The sequence below is a fragment of the Eretmochelys imbricata genome, chromosome 5 (genome assembly GCF_965152235.1).
Source record: "Eretmochelys imbricata isolate rEreImb1 chromosome 5, rEreImb1.hap1, whole genome shotgun sequence".
Lineage (NCBI taxonomy): Eukaryota > Metazoa > Chordata > Testudines > Cheloniidae > Eretmochelys > Eretmochelys imbricata.
Window position 1 is genome coordinate 112,526,992 of NC_135576.1, and position 17,960 is coordinate 112,544,951.

Sequence of the window (17,960 nt, forward strand, 5' to 3'; positions counted from 1 at the left end):
GCATTTATTTGCCATTGTGATTAGAAATAGTGAACTCATTGATAGGCATTTTGAAAGCAACAAGTTCTTTGTTATAACCAGTTTTTTAAAAAAAGCTTGGAATTTAAAGAAATCTATGGGGAGACATTGCAATAATGATTAGACTGTGTAGCCATGGACAGACACCCAGCTGCAGATGCCTAGGTACATATTTATCTCTAAAACAGGGGTCTCTTTTATGACATTTTGCAGTCTTTTTCTCGTGTTTATACTGTTAATGAAATAAGAAATTAAAAAGAAGGAAATGCTGCTAAAATAATGGGTACTAACTGAAAATTACCAAAGTAAGGAAGTTCCAGGATAAGATGTCTTTCCATTAACTTGTTCCAAGGTACCTCAGGTATTGCCAGGATCTCAGAAGAGTGGGTAAATGCTCTTTCCACCCATATGTGGAAATATGTGCTCCAATTTCTAGGAAACCAGCATTGCATCTGGTTTGGGAACTTATACGCCAGAGTTTCAAGAGTAATGTGAAACAGTTGTTATAAATCTTTAAAACTTGGTCATATAATGAAAGCACTAACAGACTCTTAAATCTATCAGCATTGCCAGGTGTTGGTCTAATGTTGGCTTCATGTTGGGAAGCAGTAACATTGCACACATCTACCATAAGGGCTACTTTAATCTAACTTCACAACCAAGCAATAGCATTACTTCTTTACACTGTTGAACCCAGATAAACCATAAAAAGCCCAAGTCTGAGAGCGTACCACCATATAAACAGTATCTACAACTGTGTTTAGAGAAATTATAGTACCAGTTGTTTATTTTTTATGGTGAAAAAGCCTATAAGGAAAAAAACTCATTTACGAGGAACATTTTATTTACATTGACAAATGTAAATGTCAGTTTAGTTTCTGACTGTCCGTTCTTTCAGTTTCATTGTGTCATTGGCATAACAAACAAAGACCACATTGATCAACAGCACTGAGAACAGTTCAGGCTATTTTTCTTCTGAGTTTGAGCATCTGACATCACTTATTCAGAGCTTCCTGAGCTGCAGTTTGAGTGGAGGTGAACATAGAGTCAGGAAGACTTGCCAGGCGTTCTAAATCCCTGACCTTGGAGCTTTCATCTGAACGTGTAGTTGCTAGTTTTGTTAAGCATAACTGCCCTGAAGCTGTGGTTTTGGGTTTGTTGGGATTTTTTGGCCTCTCTTCAGCCCCTGACTTTTTTCTTCTACCCACTTCCTCCAGCATTTGAAGAGTTTGTGGCGTCACTTGTGAAACAGGAGATGGCCAACATGCCCCGCGGAGTGTATCATTCTGCACTGAGAGGAGGGGCCACGCGCTCGGATCAAGGAAAGACCGTAGCAGGGGTTGCCAACTTCATGCTGAAAATGTATGAGAGGAACAAGCAGCCAGGCCTGAAGCCTGGCCTTGCAGGTGAGCTTCTCCTACCATTGGTCACATCACTCCCTGGACTAATGTTTCAAAATGTATGGTAGTTTTTCTCTGAATGTGGTATTGGCCCTGATTCAGAAAAGCTTGTCAGGACATGCTTAAGTCCAAACTTTTTCAGGACAGCATTTTAGCGGGCCGCATGTTTGAGACCCCTGCTGTAAGTGATGAGTCCTAATACCCAGCAGCATTGGAAGTATGAATCATTAAGTGACTCCAGAATATTCTTCCCCGCTGGCCAGCATCACTCTTATTTTAAAATGTAACTTTAAAAACATAATATGATCTTTCTTAAAATTTGCATTCAGCTGTTGTGCATTAAACTCTTTTTTTTGCCCTATTTAGCAGTATTTTATCTTGATGCATTTATATGGGTTTTTTTTAAGGTGGCATGTTGTTATGTTATGACCTTCCAATCCACATGGGCAAAGATGGCAAACCTATCAGTCGTTTTCTGGCTAGCAGAGGGCGCAATTTCCAACAGATGTTAATAGCTCTCATTCATGAGGTAAGTATTCTCGGCTTTTCTTCCCTTTTCAGAAATGTTGTGCTGCTTTCTCCTCCCTGCTCCCCACAGAGTCACATTTGCTTATTTTAATTAGGAAATACTAGCTACAAGCTATGTGATGTTTTAATGCACCATAATTAACTAAAGTTGCTGTGAGGGACAATTAACATGAATAGAACGTGTAAATACATTTAATAAAATGCTCTCTTTGCTGAAATGCTCCCTCTGAAAATCGTTGGTGTAAATTGAAACTGACACTCTCCTTTTGCCCCTTCTCTCAATAGTGGTGTCTAATCAGGCTACAGTGCTCTAGTATTTTGGTGTGTCTGAACAACAATTATGGGATTCCATCATAGGGAGTAATCTCCTCCTCCTCGTTAGAGTAGTAATAACACAGCATATCTTTTAATTGTTTCCAACTCCCTGGAATATTATGCTAATGTGGCTGATCCTATGCAGTGAACTTTGGTAAACTGGAGCTGTAACATCTAAATTTGTGTGGTTTTGGAAAAGGTACAAGAAATGAACATCCAGTTAATCACTACAGAAAATAAGAAAGAGCTTGTTATCAAATCTTACAGGGAGTTTAGAATTATGGCATTACAGTTGATACGAAAACTGATCTTTGGAAACTGCAGAGACTGAGAAAACAAATAAGTAGCTAGACAGGAGCTTGGGAAATGAACGTTCGTTTCTCATTTTTCATGTCAGTTTGAGCATTTACTAGCACAAGCAGACATGTGTTAGAGTCTCTCTGAGTTCATAAAAGAAAGAAGAGTTAATATGATCAATTTGCATTCCTGGGGAGATTTATTATGTGCTTCTTAGGGTGAAGATTCTCTTCACAGGTCGTAAATGAGAATGTCAGAATTATACAAATCTATTCTGTCATGTGTTAGACAAGCAGGAGAGCATACATGATTATAAAAATATCTTTTGTAAAAAATCTAAGTCTGGGCCCAGAATAGCTCCTCTAGGAATGATAACAATATAGTGATAGATTTACATTTTAAAAGTGCCTTCAGAACAATGCCAAAAACTATTTCTTTATTCATGCAACCACAAAATAAAGGTTCAGAAGACAGAACTGCCATGCTTGTTCCCTCTGTCCCTTGTACTGGCAGTAGCCTTTCTCCCTCATAAAAATAACTGGAAGTTATAATTATAGGTGAAGTTGGTAGCGCCACCTATAGTTAAGGCTGATCAACACTCTCTGTTACAAGAACATGTTTTCGGTTGTTTATAACTTTACCAAATTTCATCTCTTTTGGCTGAAATTTTCCATGCCGGGTGTTTGCATCAGGCTGATTTTTTTTTTTTTTTTAAGTTTCAGCTAAAATTGTTTCTAAAGAATGAGATTGGGGGAAAAAAATGTGCTCATATTTTAAAGAATGCTTAAACCGTTTGTTGAGCAGATCTAGCTCCTCCATGTTTGGAGGCAGGGCTTGCAGTTTGGCTGGGGGTTTTGCCAATTGGTCAGGGACATTCCATAAAAAATTGACCAAGTTTTAAGGCTCTGAAGAATCTCAATTCACACATAGAAACCTGCTAGTTTGGCAGCTAAATTCTCCAAAAAGCCACCTGCACTGAGCATGCTCCAGCCTGAGTTGCAGGAGCAGAACAGTATTACCAAGCTATGGCCCAGGGGCAATACAAGACCCACCAGAGCATTTCGTAAGGCCCGTGGCCTGCTTCAACACAGTATACTAATGGCCGATTCGTTAGCGTTTTGTCGTCATGTTTACATCATTTTAGTTTACACAACTGTGTAAATAAAGAATAGCGTACATAGAAACATGTCTAAATACATACAAAACAAGCTGAACTTAAAATATAAATCAATAGTGGTGACTTTAAAATATTATTAAAATAAGTAGAATGTGTGTGGCCCACACAAGGTTGTGCTTAGGTTTATGTGGCCCTCCTGTGTAATAAGGTTGGTCGCCACTGAGTTACTCCATTAGCTCAAGTGTCAGACATCTGTTCAGTGGATCTAACTGGTCCAAACCTGCTGATGACCCCTGTGGATGTCAGTGTGATGTCACATGATAGATTTTGTTTTTTTCAGTTTGTTTTATTAAAAAACCTTATGAAATCATCCATAAAAAAGTACTTTAAAAACATTAAGGTTGAAAAATTAAGCACTCAAAAGTTAGGCAATGCCTAATTAAGGTAGTTCTTCGAGAGCTGTTCCTGTGGGTGTTCCACTTCAGGTGTTGGTGCGTCCCAGCACTGCTGATCGGAGATTTACAATAGGAGTGACTGCGCAGGTCGCCTTGCAGTGCTGCATGTAACATGCGCACGACCCAAGCCCTCCAGTTCCTTCTCAGCTGTCCTCGGCTGAAGACTGAGCTCTGGGGCAGTGTTAGTTAGATAAAAAGTTATAGTTAGCGTTAGTGTTTTTTTATTTGAAAAAAAAAAAAAAGTTTTATTTCATTAGCTACTTCCCCTCAGGGGATGGTTACCCGATAAGATGCCTGGTTCTCCAGGCTTCAAATGCTGCGGCTCCTGCCTCAAAGCTATGCCTGTTTCAGACAGGCACCTGTATGTAAGCTGTCTGGGTGAGGGGCATATCCCCCCAAAATGCCCCTACTGCAGCAATTTGAAAGCCAGAGCCCGACGGGAAAGGGATCTGCGGCTAAAAATGATTTTAATGGAAAAATCCCTCCAACCAGAGTCAGACAAGCAGACTGCCTCTCTGGGAACTCCACCAAATGGGAAAGGAGACAGACCCCTCTGAAAGACCAAAAAAGACTTTTCTCCTCAGAGAGCACTGAGAAAACAAAGGCAATCTCCTACCAGATCACTACCCCCGGTGCCAACATATGCTCAGGTGAGCACCTATGATGCTCCAGCACCTCTGGCACCGCTGAGGTCTGAGTGAAGGAGACTGAGTCCAGGCACAGACAAAGACATGCCTCCTCCATGGCACCAAGTTCACTGGCACGGGACTCGGCACCGAGTGTCTCCTCAGGCGCCATGCCTCCGCCCCCAGCACTGACAGCGCAGTCGGCATGGGTGGACAAAAACAAGTCAGCACCAACTAAACAGTCACAGCATCGGATGGCACCAATGCCAGCACTGGTGAGAGCTGACCCTGCAGCACCGGTGGCCCAGACATCGGCACCGACACAGTCTCTGCTACACCAGAAAGACTTGGTGATATTGTTGGCACTGCACTCCCCGATATTTGGTGCCGAGGGCTCCCCAACAGGTTACAGAGAAGATCCTAACAGCTCTCATGACATTGCACAATCTTCCAGCAAAGACGAGGAGGAGGTGTAGGAGCAAAACACCTTCTCACCACACCACTCCTCACCAAAAGCACACTGAACACCGTGGAGCCATATGGGACCAAGATACCACCAGACAACTCAACCATGGTGCGGATCACAGTGGATGTACCCCCCTATGGCCTTCTCTATGACATGGGCACATTAGGATCCCTGGGCATCTTACAGGAGTCCACATTCCAGGCCTTCCACAGCGCACAGACACAAACTTTGCTCTAACCCTGTGTCTCCCACACCGCAGCCCATAGAAGCTCAGGATGTAGAAGAGGACACAGAAACTGGCACAGACCAAGAAACCACGTCTCCTGATCACAATCCTTCTTCCTCCCCAGGTGAGGCTATTATGCCCCCACCACCAGCTTCGGCGGACAATTTCAAGCAATTTCAGGACTGTTTAAGCAGGTCGCTCACAGCCAGGACATCCAGCTAGAGGAGGTGCAGACAAAGCAGCACGTCCTGCTACAAATACTACAACCATCATCTACCTCCAAAATCGCTCTTCCCATCAGCGATGCCATCTTGGATCCTGCAGAGACTGTTTGGCAGACACCAGCCTCAATACTGCCAATGTGCAAAAGAGTGGATAGAAAGTACTACGTACCCTCAAAAGGGGCAGACTTTCTCTTTGCACATTCGCCCCCCAACTCCTTAAATCAAAACCACAAGAGAAAGAGCACAAGACCTGTTTGGACGTAAAGTGTACTCTTCAGGCATCCTACAATTCAGAGCGGCCAATTATTCTGCATTGTTAGCAAAATATGACTATGATAACTACAGCAAATGTAGCTTGTTCGCAGCAGAGCTCCCAGAGGAGAAACAGGCACAATTTCAAGCCATCATCAATGAGGGTCATCTGATAGCCAAAACAGTCCTACAGGCGTCACTAGACACCATGGATATGGCAGCCAGAACCACGGCCACAGTGGTAGTAATGTGCTGGGCATCCTGGCTACAGGCCGCGGGTATACCCAAGGAACTCCAAACAAAGGTAGAAGACCTACCTTTCGATCGAGAAAAGCTTTTCTCAAAAAAAATTGATGAGGTGTTTCATTCGATGAAGGACTCTGGGGCCACACTCCACACTTTGGGGATTTATATCCCACCTATGAAGAGAAGGAGGTACCAGCTGTATCAGAGACTTAGAGGATCATCTAGCAATCTGCAACGACATCAGCCTTACAACAGTCAACGGCAGCGCTCACAGTGTCAACAAACACTCCAGTCACAGGCACCCACTTCCCAATTGGCTCCTCCAAAACCACAATTTTGAAAAGTTGGTCGAGGGTTTGACTTCCCTCACAAGACAGCACCTATGCCTGACCCATCTCCAATTTTTGGTCATCAGCTTCACCCTTTTTATCACATCTGGGCCTCAATAACATCGGACTAATGTGTTTTAGAAGTAGGTCAGGATATACCATCCCCTTTACCTCCCGACCACCTACCCTACCCTCTTCTCTGCCCTCCTTCAGGGGCCATTCTCACGATCACCTGTTACGACAAGAAGTCGATCATCTTCTACAACTAGTGGCTGTGGAACGAGTTCCATCACAATTCAAAGGGAAGGGATTCTACTCCCATTATTTCCTGACCCAGAAGAAGAATGGGGGATGGAGACCTATCCTGGACCCAAGGAAGCTCAACAAGTTTGTACGCTCCCAAAAGTTCAAAATCGTCACATTGGGCACGATTCTCCCAGCACTGCAACAGGGGGACAGGTTTTCAGCCCTCTACCTCCAAGATGCTTATTTCCATATCACCATTCATCCTGCTTACAGGAAATTTCTGCATTTCATGGTAGGACAGGAACACTTCCAGTACAGAGTACTACAATTCGGCCTATCCACTCCACCAAGAGTTTTCTCCAAAAGCCTAGCTGTGGTAGCGGCACATCTACTCAAACAGGGAATTATGAACTTCCCCTACTTGGACAATCGCCTTCTCAAAGGCCCAACTCTACAAGAAACAATGGACACAGTCCAGACCACTATTACACTCTTCCAGGAGCTAGGGTTACAAATAAACGAATGGAAATCGACTGTAATCCCGGTTGAACAACTGGACTTGATCGGGGCACACCTCGATGCCATGGAAGCCAAGGCATCCCTGCCCCCAGCCGGATTCACAACTCTCACAAACCTTATCTCCAAGGTACGAGCCAGCCCCCAAATATAGGCTCGTACTGTCCTGCAACTACTAGGACACATGGCAGCTACAACATTCGTGGTATGATACACAAGACTACATATGCGGTGCCTACAAGGCTGGTTAAGCATGGTATACATACCCAGCAAATACAGCCTACACAAATGACTCACAGTACCACCCAGTGTCCTGGACTCTTTACAATGGTGGACAAGACCACAAAACGTTTGTATGGGCATCCCATTTCAAAAGGAACCCCCTTCGATTGTGATCACCACAAATGCCTCACTGATAGGTTGGGGCACACATATGAATCAACACATGATTCAAGGCAAATGGTCTCCGGTGGAGACTCAGTTACACATCAACTTACTAACGCTACATGCAGTCCACAATGCCTGCAGCCATTTCCTACCTCCTATAAAGAACAAGTCCATTTGCATCCTGACTGACTATATTGAATGCATGTTTTACATCAGCCGCCAAGGAGGAGCTTGTTCACGCTCGTTATGCACCGAAGCTATGGAACTGATGCATACAACACAACATAAACATCTCGGCATCCTACCTACCCAGCCATCAGAATGCGATGGCGGACACACTCAGCAGGTACTTCTCCCAAGACCACAAATGGTACATGAATGGCAAGGTTCTGAGATCAATCTTCAATGGGGCATTCCCATTATCGACTTGTTTGCATCCCCGACGAACCGCATATGCGCAGCGTTCTGTACGCGAGCGGGACTGGGACTACGATCACTGGGGGACGCCTTCCTCATCAAATGGGAAGCGCAACTCGTGTGCATTTCCACTGATTCTGCTGATATCACGTGTGATACACAAGATGCGAACAGACAGGGCCAAGGTTATCCTCATAGTCTTGACATGGCCCAGACAAGCATGGTACCCTTACCCGATGCACATGGCAATATGCGCTCCGTGAGCTCTCGCTCATCATCTGGATCTGCTGTCTCAGCACAACAGTCCCTCAAGAGTCTCCTTAACGTTTACCCAGAAGTTCGGGGTTGTACCCCGGCATGGGACCTCAACCTGGTTCTGAAATGCCTCACCAGACCACCGTTTGAACCATTAGCCACCTGCTCCTTGCTACATTTATCTATGAAAGTGGCTTTTCTGGTCACTATTACTTCTGCCAGCTGGGTGAGCGAGATTGGGGCACACATAGCTGATCCTCCAAACACAGTATTCTTCAAAGACAAGGTCATGCTACATCCACACCCTAAATTCCTATAAAAAGTAACTTCAACTTTGTATATGAACCAACCAATCCATCTCCCTACATTCTACCCTAAGCCTCATGGGACTCCAACAGAGGCCACCGTGCACACATTGGACGTTAGGCATGTGCTGGCGTTTTACCTTGAAAGGACTAAACCTTTCTGGAAATCCCCTAGACTTTTCATCTCTACTACCGAGCGCTTGAAAGGAGACGTTATATCCACTCAGATTGTCTAAATGGATCTCCACATGCATTCAGATGTGCTATTGTATCCGGAATACAGAACCACCTGAACACATTAGAGCACATTCTACTTGATCAGTTTCAACTTCAATAGCATTCCTAAATAATGTTGCAATACTAGAGATTTGTAAAGTGGTCCCTTGAGCCTTCATCCATATGTTTGCTGAGCACTATGCAATCACTCATGTCTCCAGGGCTGACACCACAGTGGGCCTCTCAGTGCTTACTTCAATGACTCAAAAGAACCCGAAGTCCCCCTATCACTCTGAAAGGCACTGCTCTACAGTCACCTGAATTGGAGCACCCACAGGGACAGCACTTGAAGAAGGGAAGGTTACTCACCTTGTGCAGTAACCGAGGTTCTTCGAGATGTGTGTCCCCGCGGATGCTCCACTACCCGCCCTCCTCTCCTCTGCTTCAGAGTTCTCAGTAGGGACTCTGCGGCATAAAAGGAACTGGAGGGCTCGGATTGTGTGCACTACATGCGGCACCAACAGCACCGTGAGACCTGTGCTACATAAATCTGTGATCAGCAGTGCTGGGACGCACCGACACATGAAGTGGAGCATCCACATGGACACACATCTCGAAGATCCTCTGTTACTGTACAAGGTGAGTAACCTTCCCTTGCCTGTGCAAACTTAAGGCCCCTTTGTGCGTATGCATTATGATACAGTCTTTAATTAGATTATCAGATACTATTTTTTCTGCCTCGTTCACTGCACAGGATGGACCATACCTTAGGGACCAATATGTATAATACATGCACACAATGAAAGTGAGGTGCCATTTGTCACTTTTCAAAATATAAGCCATATCATTTGTGTGTATGTGCATACTATAATTATTATTTTGTGCGTATTATGGTAGTGTCCAGGGGCCAAGCAAGAACAGGGAAACATTATGTTAGGGACTGTACAAACCCAGAGTAATAGACAGTCTCTTCCCTGGAGAGCATACAGTATATACATAGAGCTCTGCATGGATACAAAATTTGTATCTGCAGATATAAAGTGGATATTTGGGAAGCTGCAGGACTCTACCAGGAACTTTCTCTGTTTTCTCTATGTCATGTGACTCTCTTATTCAAAATAATTGTAGTATTTTACTAAAGCAAGTGCTTAGAGTCTAACCTATGAAGCATGCTACTCACATTATAGAACCTCCAAGGACACAGCCCTTAGCTAACATTATTGAAAAGACTTAAAATCAGGGTTAATTTGGAGGCAGCAAATACTAATTTATTTGATCCTTTATTGAAAAGATGAACCAAAGAGCACCCTGTGGTCATCTAATTGATTAAGGATTAGAGATTATCAGTGTAATGACCACAACGGCACACTCAGGTTTGTCACTTTCTAGGGACTTATTCTGGGCTCACCACTGTGAATATTTACTTGGGGGATTGCAGTGATTGTATGTGGAAAATAAGTTGTGTAATTACATTTGTATTTTTGCATGTGTGTTTTTTTGAAAACCAAGCTCCGAATTTGTGATGAAAAGTGGGGCTTGAGGCCACCAAGTTTGTAGTGAGACTTATCCAATGTATAGATTAAAGAGGTTCTGCTCTGTGTGTGTGTGTGCATATCTGAGAAAAAGGTATAGGCTGTGTATCCGAGGAGGAGGAATATTATGTAAATCGTTCCATGTGCTCAAGTATCTATAAAACAAAAACAAGTTTAAAAAAAAACCAACTGTTTTTAGCTGCAGTTTAAATGTCACTATAACAATAGCACAATGGTAATTTCCTATTAAATCTTAAGGGACTAGGCTGTTATTGTTTGTCTCCTAGATGCTATCCTAGCTAAGGCATTGGATGCAGGTATAATATCTGTCAACAAGAATAGATTAAGATGCAGGGGTATTTTTTTCCCGCACATTATTTGAGCTGGTTTCTCATGGGAAGCAGAACATGCCTTCGATAAACAGTGGCATGTTTGAAGTATCGTATTGCCCTTTACTGGTCGCTAGTGACTTGAAGGAGCAGCTTGTCTCTCCCCCCGCAAGTGTTTGAGCACTGTTTTATTGTTTGGTAAAGGAAGCTTGGCAGTGTGCCTTTGAAAGAACATTTGAGTTACTGTAGTCACGTTGGTGAAAGGTCACTTAAATCATGTGTGTCTACTTTATTATTTTTAAAGGGCCCACCTCACCATGCATCTGGGCTTGTATTGTGCAAGAAATCTCTTAAAGTTTATTGCTATCACTTGGGCTAGACTGGCCAATAATTACCTGCTACTGTTTCAGCAGTTTGGAGTCATTATCTATGATGGGCTTACAGGGAATAATCCCTTTTAGGCTTCACTTGTCTTTATTATGAAAATGAATCCGTAGGAATAGTCACATATGTTCACATCATGGCCCATATGTTTTGATGGTTCTGTAAATGTATGCTTTGGGTTAGATACAGTAAAGCTGTTAAGCATTTACCCAGCTACTGTTCTTTTATTTCCTTAATGGAGATGAAGTGGACTGTGTTTGTTACATATAAATGGTATCTAAAGCAGTCTTCTTTTGGTACAAAAGTATAGTGAACAGTGGCATCTTAATTCCTGATTGCTGGAGTGTCTTTAAAACAAAGAAGGCCTATTAGAACCAAATTCTTTAGCATTATTATCTATTATTATGATTATTTGTATTGTGATATTGCTACAAGTTGCAGTGAGGATTGGGGCCTCACTTAGATTGTAAGTTCTTTGAAGCAGGGACCACCTTTTGGTTGTGTTTGTACAGCACCTAGCACAATGAGGTCCTGGTCCATGACTGGGGCTCCTAGATCGAGCCCTGTGCGGGACTACTGTGGAGCCCTGCAGCAGGACTAGGATCCTACAGGTCCTGCAGGACTCACTGCCATAATAGCGGGAGTGGATGGGAGCGGGATTTTAAAAAGTCCCACATCGGACTCTACCCCTAGGCACCATCACAATACAGATACTAAATGATGATGATGCTTTAGGCACCATGCACAGACACATAATGACAAACAGTCCCTACTCCAAAAAATTTACAATCTAAGTAAGCTCTTCAGTTGTACCATGATGAAATGTGTCTTTGTGAAACACAGGGAAGATCACCCTGTGCTCTTTTTTGTGCTGGTTTTGTTTTAGTATAATCACATAATTAAAAGGGTTTATGCAGCCTAATGTCCTGTAACATTAGGAGTTATATTTTGGATATATAAAGGTGGGAAAATTCATAACAATAGCCCAAACTAGTTCTCGTGTGCCCTTTTGTGCCTAGACATTGTGCCATTTATGTGCTTTTTAGTCCCTGTTCCTACAGTTGGACTAAGCTGCATGGGACCCATTTCTGCAGCAATATTCAGTAATCTGCATTATGGATGGCGTTGCAGCCTTACCGTTGGATGTTTATTTCCAAATATAATATGTAGAAAGAAAAAGAGAGAGAGTTCTACCTAGGAATAATAGAGTCCCTATTTTACTGATGGAGAAACTGGGCCACAAAACAGTTAAGGCCTTAGTTCAGTAAAGCATTAAAATATTTATGTAGGTCCCCATGAGTTCAGTTGGATTTAAGAACGTTCTTATGTATGTTCTTATTCAGAAAAGCAGTTAGTCTCTGATTCAGGAAAGTATCCACATTCAGGAAGGACACTTAAGCATGTGCTTAAAGCTAGGCATGGGGTCATGTTCTTTGTTAAACTAAGGCCTAGGTGACTTGCTCAAGGTCACACACACAACCTGTGGTACCCATGGTTCCTGACTCCCAAATCTCTACTAAGCTTAGTTTCTATTGAGGTAAACAGGATCCCTAATATTTTCTTTAAAGCGACATGATCACAGTTTTAGGCCTCAAATTAGCCATTGTAACAGTATTATCCTAAGAAGGAATGAGGAGTACTTGTGGCACCTTAGAGACTAACAAATTTATTTGAGCATAAGCTTTTCTGGGCTAAAGCCCACTTCATCAGATGCATGCAGTGGAAAATACAGTAGGAAGATAGATAGATAGATACGAGACCAATTGATTAAAGTGGGCTATTATCAGCAGGAGAAAAAAAAACTTTTGTAGTGATAATAAGGATGGCCCATTTCAAACAGTTGACAAGAAGGTGTGAGTAACAACAGGGGGAAAATTATCATGGGGAAATAGTTTTTAGTTAGTGTAATGACTCATACACTCCCAGTCTTTATTCAAGCCTAATTTAATGGTGTCCAGTTTGCAGATTAATTCCAGTTCTGCTGTTTCTCATTTGAGTCTGTTTTTGAAGTTATTTTGTTGAATAGTTGCGAATTGTAGGTCTGTAATTGAGTGTCCAGGGAGGTTGAAGTGTTCTCCAACTGGTTTTTGAACGTTATAATTCTTGACGTCTGATTTGTGTCCATTTATTCTTTTGCGTAGAGACTGTCCGGTTTGGCCAATGTACATGGCAGAGGGGCATTGCTGGCACATGAAGGCCTATATCACATTGGTATATGTGCAGGTGAACGAGCCTCTGATAGTGTGGCTGATGTGATTAGGCCCTATGTTGGTGTCCCCTGAACAGATATGTGGACAGAGTTGGCAATGGGCTTTGTTGCAAGGATAGATTCCTGGATTAGTGGTTCTGTGGTGTGGTGTGTGGTTGCTGGTGAGTATTTGCTTCAGGTTGGGAGGCTGTCTGTAAGCAAGGACTGGCCTGTCTCCCAAGATCTGTGAGAGTGAGGGATCGTCCTTCAGGATAGGTTGTAGATCTTTGATGCGCTAGAGAGGTTTTAGTTGGGGGGCTGAAGGTGACGGCTAGTGGCATTCTGTTACTTTCCTTGTTGGGCCTGTCCTGTAGGTGACTTCTGGGTACTCTTCTGGCTCTGTTAATCTGTTTCTTCTCTTCAGCAGGTGGGTATTGTAATTGTAAGAACGCTTGATAGAGATCTTGTAGGTGTTTGTGTTTGTCTGAGTGCATATCCTAAGTGCATATTGCCAAGAAATGTACAAAATTAATAGGGTTTATTTTGCTATTCTCATAAAATGTCACGTGTGCTCTCTGCTGTCTATGTATTTGCAGTGGATGAACGAACACTGTTGACAAAGAATGGCCCATAGCAGGGTGAAGGCAAATGCTGAGAGAGAAAATGTATCCAAATCCCCTCTCTGGCTTGGGTTTTATTTTATGACTTCTGGTTTTACCCAAATTGACACCAGTTTTATGGAATTCTGTAGCTGCATTCTTGCCTCTCACTTTTACAAATATTTAACTTAAAAAAATACAAACCCAGAAAAGTACAAATCCATAGAGAGTAGCTCCTCCTGTATTTTCCCAGAGCTCCTTGCACAACCTCTTTGTGTCTCATCTGACAGAAAAAACACCCTTATTTTAAGATGTTAAGCCTAAATAGACTGAGCTGCATGTAGTTAGCTAGCTCCCTGCTGGTAGTGTCTACCTTAGCTGCTGCTGAATCTAAGCTTGGAATTCTCCTCCAAAACATCAGGCTGCCTGGCTTGGCAGACCTTCTCCTAAGAACACCACTGGAGCAGGATGTGGCAGAGCTCCATGATCTCTTGCAGAGGCTCCAAAAGACCTGTTCCATGGTCGAATACAAAAATTACATATTCACAAAGAATTTGCTAGTATTGGGGCTCTAGTTTGATCCAACATCATCCAGGCCTGTTAGTACTTATAAATCCACAATGTTTCAGAGGTCATCAGGATTGTACATCCAATGTTGAGTGTATTAAATCCACCAGGGCTCTTTATAAAAAGCTATGGTCATCAAGCAAGGGAACAGAAACAAAGCCATTTGACTTGAGTGTCCAACTTCTGAGCAAGAGTAAAGAACATCAGCCCTGACTCTCTTGCAGATTCTTAACAGAGACTGAGAGTTATTCAAAGTAATGTATACTGAATATTTTTAAATACAGAATATAGCCACAAAGCAAAGACAGCTTCATGGATTTTTTTGCAAAAAATCCAGTATATGGTGGGGTTTTTTCACTGAATACTCTTCAAGCAACTTTATTCAGAAAACTCTGACATGATGCTGATGCAGAAAGATGATTTACGGTTGCAAGGCACTATATTCTGCTGATTAATTCTGTATGCTTCAGTAGTGCTTTTGATTCAAACATATCAAAGCACATTACAAACAGCATTCCTGTTCCTCCTCCATGAAAACATGGAAATTTATAAAGGCCTGCTCTTACTCTCATTTAAGCCAGTTTGGATTTCCCCTTTTGCTTCGATCAGCACAGGATTAAGCAGGCCTAAATAAGCTGATTTCTATACTAGAAGACAAGGTGGAAGGACTGCTGTTGAAATTAGGGGGAACCAGGGAAGCTGAACAGGATAAATCACAAAGATGCAGCAGACTGAGACCACAAATGAGATCAAGGTGGAGGAAGATGATGGAAGAAAATATTAACATGGAAGGAAATAGCTGTTCTCTCTTTCTGTATGAAGAATTTGAAGGGGATCATATTGAAAAGAGACTAAAGACAGACATCAGCTAAGCCAGAACTCAAAATAAATAATTATTTAAAGGGAGCCACTGGAGAAGAAAAAATAAACTAGACTGATTGGTGATCCTCTGATTAGGAAGGGACAAGATCAGAGATGTGACAATACAGGCAAACAGCATCTTTATTAATACTGAGGTAGGGCATTGTTTTTTGATAGGGTTTGGGGGAAGAATGAGGGTATATTTTGGGGGTCAGAGGCTTTTCTGGAGTTTTTCCTCTTTTGTTATCTCCATTTGGTTATTTAAAACTGCTGGCTGTTGGTGTTAATTTATTTGTGTTTTAATATTAATTTTGCCAGTGGTTATTGTAAGTCTGATTATTGGCAAGACACTCAGCTTTTGTGTGGGCATTGTTTTTAATGATCTAAAAAAGAAATAAAAATGAAGAATAACATCCCCTTTTTGTAGTCCATGAGGGAACTAATGACATAAGACAAGGGAGATACAAAAGAATCAAGGATAACTTCAGGGACGCGAGAAGAAAAGTGGTGATGATGTTGAACTCAGGTACTTACCTCGGTTATGCTTTCCATACCAAAGGCAAGGAGAAGACCAATGGATGTGCTAATAGTAGAAAGGAGGTGTTTGGGTTCATAGAGCTTTGGAATGCTTTTCATGTTGAGCAGTGGCTACAGTCTGTAAGCAGAAAGAGTAGCAATAACCTTCTGGGATTAAGCCTCACAGCGTTGTTTACTGTAGGTAGGCCTTAGACTAGGTATGACGAGAGTGGTGTTGGTATGTCTAACAGAGAATCTGGCATGTTCTTTTAATTTAAAAGTGAAAAGTATAGACCTTAAAAAGTGGATATGGGAATATATCCCGTCTCACCCAACCTGACATGTTTCTTTTTCCTTTATTAAAAATGTATTACCCTGGAAACCTTTGATATTAAATAATTTGTTTCCAGTGGACTCCAATGGCTGTCATGACAGTTTTTTATGTTTTTGGTAAAGGCAGACAGTAGACATAATTGGACACTAACAACAACAAAAATTAATTTTTTCTGACCACCATGGAATATTGAGAGATATAACAATGCACAGCAATCATTTAAATTACAGAGCTTGCTTTTGTTATGGGCCTGAAAATACTGCTGTTGAAAAGGGGGTAGTGAGGGAATCAAACTGTGAGCCTCCATCTTCTTTTAATAAAATGTTGTTATAATTAAGGTGCTAAACAGAGAGAGAAAAATATTTAGTTTTTAGTATTTTATCTGCTTGTTTAGTAAACTCATTTCTATAAACTTGTAAATTGTAACAAACCAAAATTTCTTTAACGTTCATTTTTATTAAAAATGTCGTTCAAAGGAGTCTAAGGGTCTTGATGATTGGGTATGTAGGATGGGAAACTGAGTCACAAGTAAACCCAATTTAGGCTTAATTAATTTTTACCTTTATTTATACAATTTCAGACAGAATTATTATTCCTTAGTGTTTGGACATAAATTTAAGACAGACAAATAATGACAGACAAGACAGAATAGGTAAATGGGCCCAAGTTACCACATTAAAGAGCACTGAGAAGTCCTTCCATGATGGCCGTCATCGCCTCCCCTGATCTCCTTGTCTGGTCCTTCAGTCCCATCCTTCAGTTTCTGGTGCAGTGCTTCTCCAGTTTGAGCCCATGTTCACTTGGATCCTTATAAATCTTCATATTACAAATTATTTAATCTTTATCCAGCTGGCTTTTAGCATATCATCACTTGTTTTTTTTTTTTTTTTAATGTAACCCTTACATTACTCATGTCCAAGCTTCAGTTATGCAACTTCTGCATTTTTCCCGTTGGTTTTGATGTTTCTGGGTCATGTTATCCTGTGTCATCCAGAAAAAGGTGGGAGGGTTAATTATCATTACTTGTTTGAGTACCTCTTACTTACTACTTCCAATATGATACATTATTTATCTTGCCAGCAACAATATACATTTAAACAAATCAGCAATCTGTATCAAAAAGAATTGGCAAAAACACACTCAGGTCAGGCAAAGTCTTGACTAAATGTTACCTGAACTATACTCATTTACTATCCATAATTAGAATCTCTTAAAAAAAAAAAAAAAGCTTTCAAAGCTCTTAATCTTATAATTAACAATCCTTCATTTTTATTTCTCTTAGTGTTTGTGTATGTATGTGTTACTCTTTTCTACCATTTAATCTATTGAGGGGAGGGGTGGAGGGCACTCTGATTCTTTAATGTTAACATTTCTTTATCTTCTGCAAGCATACATTTGTCAGGGGATTTTTTTATTACTCAAACTCCAGAACCTTGTATTTGTGTATTGCCAAACCTTGTCAGGTTTTTTTTCTCTTACAGATTTTGAGGTCCTTGTGGATTTTGGGTCTTGATATTTAGTTGCTTTCAATGATACCCTAACATAATTAAATTATTCCAGTTTCTTTGGCAAGAATTTTTCTTTGCTATATTTCACCTATGGTTGGAGCTCATGATTCTGTAAATTTAGGCCCTGATCCATCAAAGCACTTAGGCATACGCTTAGTTCTAAACACTTGAGCAGTCCCATTACAGTGTAGCTTGCTACTTTCTGGTGCAGTACAACAGCTTTAGTAAACAAACTGTTGTTAAACTGCATGAATGGTTAACAGAGGCAGGCTCTGTGGAGACGAACAGCCGGATACCAATT

The 17,960-nt window shown here is 41.6% G+C and overlaps 1 protein-coding gene across 3 annotated transcripts in view; it reads left to right on the forward strand.

Moving 5' to 3' along the window:
- Positions 1-17,960, forward strand: part of FOCAD (focadhesin) — a 198,753-nt gene that overhangs the window by 122,205 nt on the left and 58,588 nt on the right. For all 3 annotated transcript variants that reach the window (XM_077817702.1, XM_077817703.1, XM_077817705.1), the window contains exons 20-21: positions 1,236-1,424; positions 1,826-1,947. In XM_077817702.1, the coding sequence (XP_077673828.1) occupies positions 1,236-1,424; positions 1,826-1,947 (311 nt within the window). The remainder of the gene's footprint in view (positions 1-1,235; positions 1,425-1,825; positions 1,948-17,960) is intronic.